Here is a 13,905-nt window from a genome sequence, read left to right on the forward strand (position 1 = left end):
GTCATATGACTTGGTTCGAGTCATCCACAATGACTCAAGTCGAGTCAATAGAGAAATTGATTCGAGTCGAGGCGAGTCACTCTACGCATTTGAAAAATGACTCAAGTCAAGTCGAGTCATCAAAATATCGTGACTCCGAGACGAACTCGAGTCATCACGACCGTGAGAATATATACCCCTGACATGATGTCTGTCTGGCGGATCACAGTCCTATACGTCAGATATAATGTCCGATTGACAACACAGTCCGAACATCAGCAAGACATGATGTCCAAGTGGCGGCAGCAGGTGCAAAGACATCTCAGATATGATATCCGAGTTCCAACAAAGTCCAAATATGCCTCAGACAGTGTCCGAGTGGCGGAACACAGTGCGAACCCCAGATAAGATGTTCGAGTGGCAATACAGTCCGAATCAACGCCAGACATAATGCTGACGTAACTTGTTGTGGTCGTATCGCTGTATTTGTCTTTTTGGCATATTTGTGTCAACTCACATTGTAAAAATAAATAAATATTGTCTGTCTGTCTGTCTGTCTATAGGTTACTAATCTCCGAAGGTTAGTAATCTATAGTCTGTCCGACCGCTGGCATGCAATATCTATTTCCGATGCCACCAGCAATCGCTAGCTGCATCTGGGTACTCAACCATTAATTTCTTGTTGCGCATCTATCCGTATGTTAGTTATCTATACTTTGACAGTCGGATTTCAGCAGGATTTTCCCACTGAAATTAAAAAAATCAGCATGATTTTCAAGAGTTTTTCTGTTTTTCGAGCTCTGAATTTCAAATTTTCAACCGGAGTCGGATAGACCCGGATTCGAAATTTTGAAATCCGACCATCTCTGTTGACGAGCTGTCAAATATTTGAGTGCCGATCGGCACAGCGTTCTCTAGAGTAGCTTTGATTATGAGTATAATTTGTATATTGTCTGGCGTGACTTAAATTTAGATATGTAATCGATACAGTAGTTCATGGACTACGCTGTGTTGTGGGTTTTACAGATGCTAGTGCATAGTTGCATGTGTATACCTGAACGATGTAGGCCACCTGTGTAGTTATGTAGTAACTGTAACATGAGGGAAGTTCGACATGATTGACTTGCTAATCCAAAGGGTGAATGAGTATTATTCACTCAAGAATATGGTCGTGTGAAATGAGATACAAAGCGGCCTCCACAGACGATTTTCGACGGTTGTAATACAGTACCGTAATCAATTTTCAATTTCAATAAATGTGCATTTTTAAGTTGAGAAAATTCTTGATATATATTTACGACTTTCATCATCGTCGCTTATCGATGCATCGAACCTATGCTTGCTGTATGTCAAATACATGATAGCCCGTCTGTAATACTTTACGGTGTTTATATTTGAAAATATGGTTGGGGTTGGCAGTACTAAACTTGAGTATTGCTTTCACAACTACATTCATTGCAGTAAAGAATTTATTACTGAACGAGTGAACCAACATGTGCCTAAATCGATTAGGTCAATAAACAAACCTATTGATCGTTCTGCACTTGTTCGTCGGTGTAGGTACTAGCTAGGTAGGGAAGCGGTTGACTCTACTTCCTATAGGTCTCAGCGTTTAACTCTGCAATTGGTCAACATTTAATGAACTACCCGGTGGGCGCCAGTCATTGCAATCACAGTATGTTCACTGTGATTGCTAAATGCAGATCTGCCTTCCATCTGTCTGTCTTGGAGTCAACTATAATAAAATTGACCAATCCGGATTTATGTCGGCAGAAAGAGTTCCTATATAATCTCAAAATGTCTCATTAATATATACAGTTATTTGTCTGTGTGTTGTTTTCCGTGTATTCTTGTATAATTTGATTCTCTCGTCTCTTGTTATGACTACCGGTACAGCTGACTTTGCCTAGGGGTAATTTTTTATTATTGTATTATTACGTCATACTTTGCCAATTTGGTTTTCGTTTGAATCTCCTTCTGTATGCTTACTGTTATTGTGCCGTTAACTCTCGATAAGGGGCACAAGAAAAGTCCTCGAGTTAATAAACTCTTTACTGCAATGAATGTAGTTGTGAAAGGTGTTTTTATTGCGTAATTATGTTCAAAAAGTATGAATTTGTGATCCAAATATCTGGTCCAAGATATCTTGTTGCAAATAGTCTTTAGATGGTTATATGACAATCTTATGTCTATTGTCATTTGTTTGATCTACATTATTTTGTCGCATTAACAGATGGTGAACAGGCGGACTACATGACAATTATTATATTGATTTTTCACCTTGTGATACGAATACAATGACTGACAATGATACTGAAAGAAACACATTACTGACTGATGAAGATACAAGTGATACCGAAGTAGTTCCTGGAGTGAGTAGTGTTTTTGACAATATTTTGAGATCATAGACGGGTTGCACTAGCAGCAACATACAAGGGTTCTTAGCCAGTGGCTCTTAGACGCCCCCTTGGCAACGTAAAAAAATAGGATTTTTTCTTAATTTCGTCAGGAAATCATGCAAGCATTGTTTATAGCCTATGTATACCTTTATTGTACTTTTTTGCCTAATTCCACTCCTTTATTAACAGTTTTTAAAACCAAAAAACAATCATTTCCATGATATCAGAATGGAATGGATGGCTTGGATTATTTTTTATTAGAAAAATGGGCACTTCTTCGATAGTAGGTAGACATCGAAAAGTGTTCACCATGATCACCAATGAATGTTTCCCATGAACACAAACAAAAATTTCTAAACGTCAAAATAAATTGCTTTTTTTCTGTGTCTTTGGAGAGACGGATATTAGGGTTGAAGAAAGGGGGATACTAGGGTTGGAGAGGGGATGTTAGGCTTGGGGGAAATTAGGGTTATGGGAGGGGGGACATTAGGGTTGGGGAAAGGGGGATATCAAGGTTGGGGGAAAGGGGGATTGGAGATGGGTTAGGGTCAAAGTTGGGGTTAGGGTATCCCAAGATTAGGATTGGTGGATATTAAGGTCAGGGTTGGGGGAAAGGTGATACTAGGGTTGGGGGTTGGAAGTGGTTTAGGGTATCACAAGATTACGGATAAGGGAGAGGGGGATATTGGGGTTGGAGTATAATATCCCCTTTCCTTACCCTAATATCCACCAACCCTAATCTTGGGATACCCTAACCCACCTCCAATCCCCCTTTCCCCCAACCTTGATATCCCCCTTTCCCCAACCCTAATGTCCCCCCTCCCATAACCCTAATTTCCCCCAAGCCTAACATCCCCTCTCCAACCCTAGTATCCCCCTGTCCCCAACCCTAATACGGTATCCGTCTTTCCAAAGACACAGAAAAAAAGCAATTTATTTTAACGTTTAGAAATTTTTGTTTGTGTTCATGGGAAACATTCATTGGTGATCATAGTGAACACTTTTCGATGTCTACCTACTGTCGAAGAAGTGCCGAAAAATGGCCACACCACTGCCGTAAAGTATAACCAGACGTGGTCAAAGTAGTCAAGAAATCCACTCAAGTAGACATAGAAGTAGCGATGCAGAATTCCACAAGCAGAAGTAGTTAGTTACTCAAGAGCACGAGTAGAATTTGCTGTTTTTGAAAACTACTCAACCTTGGTTTTGAAAAGCACTCATAAATGATACGCTCAGTCGAAATCTGGCAACTGACCTATATACGGACGGTTCAGAGAGCTTGGTTCGTGTTTCTACATCCCTGGGATTACACACATTTCATGAACAAAGGATTCAACCACATCATATGATAAAAACGATAGAATTGCAGAACAGTGGTTGTCCCGAATGACGCTGTCCCTTGTATTACAAGACACACAGTAGGATTAATATGACGATAAGCGATGCGGATGAGTTCTATCAAATACTACATTAACGCTTTGCTGAGCCCATGGTATCCCATGCTGAGCCCTATCAACGGTGAAGGCACTGTCATATAAGTGGCTATGCGGCCTGAAATTGCGATGCATTTATGATATTGACCGAGCTTTGGTGGAGTAAAAAAGTCATTTTTCCTAGAAGGTGTTTGGAAAGCCGGTTTCCGCATCTACTTTCCGTAGAGACGACCTCTTTCTTTGATCAACTTTTGTGTCATATGCAGAATAAGCCGTCTTCACTTGTATTTTATGGCCCTGTGGATTAAGTATATCTCACTAGATGCTCTAACATTTTTTATCCCCCACTTAGTCGCAATTTTTGATATTTTCACCTCCTTGTCTCTGAAAATCGCCCACTGGGGGCGACATTGCTCGCGTCGGGAACCACTGTACTATAACATACCTTGTAATATGTCTTGTTCTCAGCTTCGACTAATTATGCTTTTCCACTTTCAGGGATGGACTCGCAATCTAGTTCTTGCGGCGTCTGCCGCTGTGATTGGTTCCAGCTTTCAATTCGGTTACAACACGGGTGTTATCAATGCTCCAGGTGCTATCATTCAAGAATTCATGAATGATACCCATTTCGAAAGGTAATAGGCCTGCCTATCGTATGCATCAATTCATTGTGAATCTGATCTGAATATATCTGTTTGAAATTCGACAAACCAACCGATTTGAACTGATCCGTGGATCTTTATCTTGATCGATAGTTAACACTGGCTGAGCAATAGCCCAGTTCTTTTAAAATATCAGTCTGCTCTGCCTAGCAATGGTAGCATCGTAGGCATTCAGATAAATGTGGAAATGCATGTAGGATATACATTTCATAACAAATGCAGTGACAAATATATCAATCCTTTTCAACCAGGAATTAAAATGGTCAATGGCCATGTCTTGATAATGCCCAAACAGGTCTCAAGTACCGTAAACCGGGGTAACTTTGGACACTAAGCAGTAAAAGATTTAAATGGTTATTGATGGAAGACGGTTGCCGCTGGATGTCCGATTCTTTTTCATGAGGCAACAGTACCACAAGTAGTCTCAATAAAAGGTTGATTCATTTCACTACCAGATAAACTTGACCCAACATTGATAAATTAATGGCGGGGGTCAATTTCATGAAAATTGATGGCCATTAAACTTCTTACAACCAAACATAGATAGCACGTGATTCATAGATTCAAAACTTGGCAGCAGATACCTCTACGTAGTCTTAATCCATGGAAAATATCTCGGTGGGCTCACCCTTAGATCAATACAAGAAAATGTGATGTCCAAAGTTACCCCGTCAAATTTTATCAGAACAGGGTAACTTTGGACAGTGAAAAATGTGATATTTACAGCTCTGGAAAGTGGCTGCTTCATCTGTGTCAAAGTGTATCGTCAACTATATTCCTTATGACCGGCCTGATTGCTTCTTAAAATGGAATGAGATGGCTAATAAATTGAGAGTTTGCCAAAATATGAAAAAATGGGTAGGCAATGAGCGGAGAGATTGTAATCGAGTGTAAGCTACTTCAAAGACTTACACATACTCCTAAAGATGCGTCTGCTGAATATGGGATATCGTAAATTACTACAAACATATCCATCAGAGGACATAGGAGAGGGAAGGTGTATCTTTTAAAGAACTGTAAAAGATTTGAAATCGGCAATAAATCACGGTAACATGCTTAATGTTTGCTATCGATTCCTGACAATGCCAGTGGGATACCCCTTATCACCATATGTTGTTTATAAGTCCCAATTGGTGAAGGCATGAGGGAAAATTGAGATAAGGGATGAATAAGGGGGCATTAGCCTTTATAACCTACCTATTTTATTTTTTTTTGGGGGGGGGGGATTAGGTAAAAATCATCCAATAGAGGTAGATGTATCCTATTTTGTTTCAGTTTTAGCCACTGCTCTCGTCAACTCTTACCAAAGAAGCCTCATTCACGAGGTTTCATAAACAATAGAGCGCAAAGACATACAAAAAACCACATTGTCCAAAGTTACCCCACATGCAGGGGTAACTTTGGACACGGATAATTTACAAAAATAAGGTACTTATTTATGACCATGAAGATTTTAGATTAGGTAATTCTAATCTCCATGACCCCTATAAAACACAAAAGCTGCCTCCCCTACACACCCTAGCATTTTCCAGATACAAAGCGGAATTGTTGAAAATTGTCCAAAGTTACCCCGGTTTACAGTATGTTCTTCTTAGTGTTCTCACATTGCCATTCTGATTGATCACTCATGTATGGTTTTCGACTAACTGCTAGTCTATGCTTTTAATTTATCAAAACTTGTCACATGATGTTGTTCATGGCTTGTCCACCTGTTATTGTTATGTACGTATATCACTGTTATACTGCTCTTAGCGTACTATGAACCGATATGTTTATGCGTCATCAGCAATTTGTCACTAAAATGACATCACAACTGATATCAGATGTTGTGTCAGGTAAGTTGAAGAGCGCGGAATAAATCAGTTTTTTGATATTACTTTTCATGAAGTCAAGTTACATTGCTCATCTCGTGAAGTTGTCTCACTAGTATGACTAGATGAGTGTTGAAAAAGCGTTCTAAAACATTCAAATGGCAGGCCGTTTTCAATTTTATTGATAACTCCAACCCAAAATATAAATGTCTACCTGATATAGCAATTATAGTATAGGTCCAATATTATTTCAATCAAAGCCTCGTTATAGTTGTTACACTTTGTGATGGTCTGCAAACAGCCTTTGTTGGTGTTGATATTTTCAATATTTTTCAGTTTGATCTAGAATTGCTAATTGTAATAATGTGTGACTATCACAATAAACAAACCCACAAACCACAAGTGCTTGGCAATTTGTTTAACCGTAAACATTGTAAGCAAAATTCTTGATCAAAATATAGGGTATCATCTCACATCTGTAATATCTGAAGTTATCAAAGGGCTTCTGTTTGGGAATGGGCATTTCGAATTTCTGATATTAAAATCATCTGTTTCTGTCTGATTAGGTTTGATTTTGACAATATTGGAAAAGAGTTTGATTGTTGCGAACCAACTTGTGCGAAACGATGGCTTTGAGTTTGAAGCAAAACATATCAGTCAGGCAGCTTCTACTCCGGAAGATGACTGATTTTGCTGAAAATACTGTTATATACATAAGATAACACATGCTTCCGAAGTTTAATCAGTGTTAATATCCATCCTGATCCATGCATATTGGGATCCTTTCAACTGCAATTCTGTTAAGTTTAATAATGCCCCGCGATATGTCTTAATTTTCATTGTAAAAGGTTCCGCAGTTGTCAATGAGCAATTCATGTTGAAGCGAATTCCGATTAACTGCGGTTATCTGCTTGAACATGGCGTCCAAATTGAATTCGCTTCGATTTGACTTTCTCCACCCATACTGTAAATTTAATGTAGCATGCATAGAACTATATCAAGCAAAAGATTGGTGGGCTGTTATTGGGAAAATTGTTATAGGCTATAGTATCCTAATCCCGCAAGCATACTCGTCAATGTCAGTATGGCTGCATCAATTTTGATGTCATGACTTCCTGTCATATGGTTTCAATTACGCGATGCAAAGCGGCCACGAATCCATATAGAATTTTAATGAGAGACTGCCAATTCGCATTTTTTCAACTGCATTGATTAATGATCACGTTGCTGTAGTATGGTAAAATTCAGTGTTGTGGCATGCGTGTGCTTCGAGCGGTATGTATGCAGAATACATCGCTTTATGGCAATAGTTCCCAAACTACCAAGGTCACAATAGATATTCACTGATTTTTCAAGTAATAGATTCAAAAATGCATATTTATATTTCGTATTTTCAAGCAGAGGAGTTGTTTTGCTCCATCTCAAAACATTTTACATGATTGCCTGAAATTTAAACATGTTATGACATCATGTAAAACGACAGTTTAGCATGCGACAATTTAACATGTAACCATAGTGTCAGTGTCCTATTATGTGACTTCATAACCCCCTAAATAACCCTATTTCCGAATTTTACTCTTATCAAAACCCTATCTGCCCGACAAGTACAATTGTACCCTATCTGCCCGACAAGTAGGGGAGAGTGGGTAGGTATGGGCCACTGTTGAGGTGTGGGCCACTGCCATATCTGGTGACTGTGACATCACATATGCTTGTCAAGCTGTGTGATTGTTAGAAAAAGGCTCCAGACTCACCCATGTTACTCACAGCCGTGAGGCCAGCAGAGTTTTTGACTCAGCTAAAGATATATAATTTTTGAGGTCTAAAGTAAATTTATTTGAAAATAGGGAATTTGGGTTTGAGTCCACATATGTGCATGTTTGGATTAGACTTATTTATGGTGTGAAAGCTATAGAAATATGCTATCTATAGAGTATAGTTTTATTGCTTTGTCAATCTCTCGGATCTTAAAATTATGGTAAGAATCCCCAAGATGGAGAGTTTGAGGTATGGGCCTTTTAGCAGGTTAGGGTATTGGCCGGCCCATACCTCCATAGGCTGGGGTATGGGACAGCATAACATATACCTGAAATCAATATTTGATTGATCCTATTAAATATATTTATCTCTAGAATACAGAAGGTGTTGGTTTAATCCCTCTCATATACAATCACCTGAAAGTAAATCATGAAACCAATAAAAAGGCCAGTTTTCAGAATCAGATCTGAGCTTAGCAATATGAAACGTTTAAGCATGGGAGGTATCAAAAAGATAACCATGATGCCGTCAGTACAAAATTGGTAGAGCTACATTAAATAGGTATATGGAAAAACAGGGGATGAGTCTCACATGAAAAGGATTTCAAAATCGTTTTCCAATACTATCTTTCATGAAGAGGAGAAAAGTTTGTTAGCACAGTATGTCATCATATGCTCAAATATGTATCATGGTTTGTCACTCCCACTTGAATAAGAGATAGAGCTGTGACATTTGGATTTGATGGGGTAGTTGAGGCAAAAGAAGCATGATTTGATAGTGATTTTCATGTTACATATTTTTAGTTATCTTGTTTCGTTACGCGTTATGGCTTACGATCAATACGGGAATTGAAATATATGAATTGTCTACTTCCAGCTCAGCTTTATATCGGTATATACAAACTGTCGGAAACTGTGACAAGAGTTGCGGTTTGTAGGATATGAATGGCATTTATTGATTCAATACAGACAGCGGCCCATACCTCACCACCCCCCGGCCCATACCTCGAGGCCTATTTTTTATTTACAAAAATGATGTATTGTTACGAAATTTGATGTCACTTCCAAATACATGGGTATTTTAGCTTAATTCTACCAGTAATAGTTAGCCATATAACTAATGATCGTCCATACCGAAATTTAGGAATATTAGACCAAGTTTGGCCAAGTTATAGCTTAGTGAGATTTGGTGGCCCATACCTACCCACTCTCCCCTACAATTGTGAAGCGTCCGGCTTCTTGATCGGTAGGTCGTAGGTCGGGTCGGCCAAAGACCTCATTAGTAACGCTGGTATGGTATCTATACCTTCTCCGTTTGACGCTCAGCATTACCGGGATAGCATGAAGGTGCAAGACTTTGAAAGTCTTACAAGGCTATTTCTGCACCTTCCTTGTCCAATGACACATGCACTCATGGTATGCATATGTTCATATTTTGTATAGGCCTATGTATATCATGAGTCGGTGACACTGTGTATACGCCTCCCGATACCTATCCTAACGCTAACCTAACCCAGGGTTGTAATGACTCGAGTCGTTACTCGACTTGAGTCCAACTCGAGTCACGATTTTCTGATGACTCGACTTGACTAGAGTCATTTTCTCAAAATATGGAAATGACTCGTCGAGTCAATTTGTGTGTTGAGTCGACTTGGACACAAGTTATTACCAGGTCATATGACTCGAGTCTCAGACTGCCAAGACCGACATTTCATTGTAATTTGGAAGAATAGTAAAGTAACTGCACCTTTGGGATTTCGTCTATTGGTACTGGTACTTGAAAATGCGACCAGAAACTGCTAAAATTGAGGACCATTATTTGATTATAAATGCGAATCATTCGATATCACCAACAGACATGGGGTGATTACTTTATGAATGTAATCGATTGCGATTACGATTACTTCTGAATCACGCGATTACGATTACGATTACAGCAAAATCAGGAAGTAGTCGATTACGATTACGATTACATTGGGAAAGTAATCACGATTACTCACGATTACATTTATTTTGCATCGTAGTAGTTATATTGGAAGACAATACATGGGTTGCGCTGAATAGGCCTAATGATATAACAACTGTCTTTACAAAAGATGGGACATTTCCTTGTTTCGTCATAATGTACCCATTGCCCATTTTAGAAAGGACGGTTTATCGCACACAACGTTTTGCATTCTTGCCAGGTCCATAACTGCCGCACCCCAAATTCCCCAATCCCCCTCAAAAGTATTTTGTAAACCAACATAAATTATAGAGTATTTTCGAGAGATTTCATTAACTTGGAAATTCTCTTTGAGCTTTGCAATTTAAATGTCTCTAGATAGATTGATTTCGAAATACATACGTCTCCCCCTCAAGAAATAAAGCATGTATCATTCATAGTAATAGGCATTTAGGTGCCATTCAATACCGCTCCTCGACACATCAAAAGACATATGCGGTTTCGGCCAACATGAGACTCCACGAAGTGTGCTAATAAAGAAAGACATTGGCGGAAACTTGGGGTATGTGTCCATTGTCATAGCCGCGCTGGGTGGGCGTGACTAACAGTCCATTCCTTTCCATGTTTGGGTGGGGGAAACTTTTGCGGTTTAAATCCTGATTCTAGTTACAACCCACGCTAACATGGTATATAAGCCGATGGCTATGGCGGCAGGTCCAAATGTTCAGTAAAGAATTGTGAAATAGTTATTGGCGCCCATTTTGAGTAGAATAATATGAGAATAAGAGAAAGTGAACATAAAATTCTGCCTTCAACTTAATGCAGATAATGTAATGCAGGCTGCCATTACGAAAACGGCAAACCAATGGCTCAGTTATGATATATATCAGCAGCTGTTGATTTTAATGCGTCATTTTGGAAACCGTAATGTTTTATTTGACGAGTACAAAATTTCAAGCCTTTGTATGGTGTAGGTTCGTACCATATAGGCCTACTGCTCGCCAAGCAGCAAAACTGAAACTGCATTTAACTATAGAATTAGAACTATTACATTCTATAGTTTAACTAAGCAGAACCAAACTTCAATACAAAAGTTACTTAGGCAGAGAGGTGATTAATCATCCTGTTGCGAGGTAGTGGTGTCTGAAATGTATTGATAACCCGATATACAGCACGATGGGTTTTCTTACAATCACACTAATGTACACCGAATATCTATTTACTATGTGTGGACACTTCTCACGCAAAGACGAGCAAAGCTAATAGGCTACCTCTGACGTAATAATGAGCAGTGGCATTATAAAATCCGACGCTTGTGCTCTCAATAACTGGTGTAATACGTATTCCTTGTTAACGAGTGTTCAATTTATGTCACAGTCCTTGTACAAATAAAAAGTAATCGTTCTTTCACAAAAAAATCGATTAAATCTGGGAAGTAGTCGATTACGGTTACGATTACTTCGGGATTTTTTCGAATGTAATCGATTGCGATTATGATTACTTGAAAATGCTGTAATCGTCGTAATCGATTACGATTACTAATCGCGATTACCCCATGTCTGATCACCAAACAAAGAGTTATAAAAAGTGGGTTTAACAGGACTTTACCTGGAAACTGAGCAGCCAGCACAATGACTTGGATTTGGACTCGGACTCGAATCATACCTGTAGTAACATGACTCGGACTCAACCCTCTGATCGCTGACTTGGACTCGAACTTGACTCGATTCGGTGGTGAATTGAGAATGACTCGAATTGACTCGAGTCAAAACTACAAAAGTGATATTAACCTGTGACTCGGAGCCTTGTGACTTGGTTAGAACCCTGACCTAACCCTTGATCTAACAATCTAACCATATCTTTAACCCATATTATCAAGTGTCCCATTCTGATGCTAAGCTATTACGTCCAAGTAGTATTTTGCATATGTAGCTCATCAGAATGCAATGGACCATAATGGTTATTTTATTCGATCGGTATAACCAAGGGCATGATTATGCACAGACATTGTCAGATACTACCGAAATATATACAAGCGTTGTTGCCTGTAGGTCTACCCAAAAACGTAGGAGTATTTTGTTCATGACCTCTGGAAACAGATTTGTTGGTGTTAGTTGTTACAAGTGATGTACCGTAATACTTATGATGATACTATATATACTAATTTCATTGATTTGGTAGGGCTTTGCTATCAAGAAACCTGAAAATCAGAGAATCATTTTAGCGAAGTGCTCGCCTAACATCATTCTACAATTTTTCATGAAATGACAAAAATATCTTTTTCAGGTACGGAACCCCTCTCGATCACTTGCAGCTCAGCGTTTTGTGGGGGCTGGCTGTCTCGATATTTGCGATCGGCGGAATGATAGGTTCTTTGGCAGCCGGATATACCGTCAGCAAAGTCGGCCGCAAGAAGACCATGCTCGGAAACAACGTCTTGGCAATGCTGTCGTTCGCGCTGATGGGCTGCTCAAAAGTTGCGCAAAGCTACGAAATGCTCATCATTGGAAGGCTGCTGATAGGCGTAAACTGCGGAATAAACATGACGGTGGCTCCGCTGTATCTCACAGAAATCGCGCCCGTTCGATTACGAGGTGTTTTGGGAAGCTCCAATCAACTCGGCGTTGTTACGGCGCTGTTGATCTCGCAACTGTTAGGCTTGCACGAGGCTCTCGGTACAAAACTGGATTGGCCTCTGCTGTTAATTTTGAGCGCAGTTTTCTCGTTGTATCAGCTCCTTATTTTGCCAATGTGTCCTGAAACCGCCCCGTATCTGTTAGGCAAAGGCTTTGACGACGACGCCAAGTATTCATTGCAATTCCTGCGTGGCCGACATCACGATGTTGACTATGAACTGGAAAATATGAGATCAGAGGCCTCTCGCAGTGTACATCAGCGGAAGGTTTCAATTTTTGAGATATTCGCGCTGCGGAATTTCCGTAAGCCCATGATAATCGCGATTGTCATGCAGCTTGCGCAACAGCTGTCTGGAATCACTGCGGTGCTTTATTACTCTACTAAAATATTCGTGTCTGCTGGCGTGCCGGAAGAAGATTCGGACCTTGTTACTGTCGGTATGGGCTTAGCTAATGTGGTGATGACTGTCGTGTCGCTAGCGCTGATAGAACGACTCGGCAGGCGGATACTTCTAATCGCCGGCCTTGGTGGTATGTTCGTATGCTCGGTCACGCTGGTTGTATCATTGACAGCCGGCGTCGGTACGCATTGGGGGTCGGTAGTCGCGGTAACCGTGGTGATGCTTTACGTTGTGTTTTTCCAAACGGGCCCCGGGTCTATCCCTTGGTTTATAACCGCGGAACTCTTCCCGGAAAGTGCGCGCGCTTCCGCTATGAGTATCGCCGGTGTCGTGAACTGGGGCGCTAACTTCATGGTGGGGATCGCGTATCTCCCGCTTCAGAGCGTCATTGATGGGTATACTTTCACGATTTTTGCTTGCCTGTTGGCGATCTTTTTGTTATTTACGTATTTCAAAGTCCCAGAGACGAAAGGGAAAAGGATAGATGAAATTTCTCGGATTTTCGAATGAGATTGTGCTTGGTTTTTGTTGCAGTTTGCCTTCATTACTTTTCAAAGATATAGTTTACTCTGTGCGTAGTATCGTGTAGCCGTGTTTTGTTTTCTATGAGATAATTATGTAAGATATGCAATATAAAATAGATTGTGTGGCTGTGAAGCTTTTCTGATGCAACCTAGAATCCAGGTTTCGACGATGGTGTATTGAATTATTTTCAACGTAACTGTGAATTCAAATGAGCTGTGATGAGCCTTTAAATTGGCGATCGCACATATATAGCTGGGGATATGCGAAATCAAATCACAGCTGACTCGAATCAGCTGTGAAGATTAGACTCGAATCGTTCACCTCACAATTACTGACAGGCGCCGCCTCTCGCGCACC

General features: G+C 40.0%; 1 protein-coding gene across 1 annotated transcript; it reads left to right on the forward strand.

The window, feature by feature from the left end:
* Window positions 1-928: 928 nt before the first annotated feature.
* Window positions 929-13,680, forward strand: LOC145437038 (solute carrier family 2, facilitated glucose transporter member 1-like). The gene is made up of 3 exons (XM_080314203.1): window positions 929-2,351; window positions 4,310-4,446; window positions 12,273-13,680. The coding sequence occupies exons 1-3, from the start codon at window positions 2,277-2,279 to the stop codon at window positions 13,531-13,533; spliced, it is 1,473 nt and encodes a 490-aa protein (XP_080170329.1). The 5' UTR covers window positions 929-2,276; the 3' UTR covers window positions 13,534-13,680.
* The last annotated feature ends 225 nt before the right edge of the window (window positions 13,681-13,905 follow it).

Source organism: Botryllus schlosseri, chromosome 4 (assembly GCF_051294905.1).
Source record: "Botryllus schlosseri isolate E-star chromosome 4, Bs_hap1, whole genome shotgun sequence".
In the NCBI taxonomy this organism is placed as follows: domain Eukaryota; kingdom Metazoa; phylum Chordata; class Ascidiacea; order Stolidobranchia; family Styelidae; genus Botryllus; species Botryllus schlosseri.

Bases quoted from the DNA above. Each gene is read 5' to 3' on its own strand.
- LOC145437038 (XM_080314203.1), top strand. From the start codon at position 2,277: ATGACTGACAATGATACTGAAAGAAACACATTACTGACTGATGAAGAT. The intron at 2,352-4,309 runs GTGAGTAGTGTT...TTCCACTTTCAG, and splicing joins ATACCGAAGTAGTTCCTGGA to GGATGGACTCGCAATCTAGT. The intron at 4,447-12,272 runs GTAATAGGCCTG...TATCTTTTTCAG, and splicing joins AATGATACCCATTTCGAAAG to GTACGGAACCCCTCTCGATC.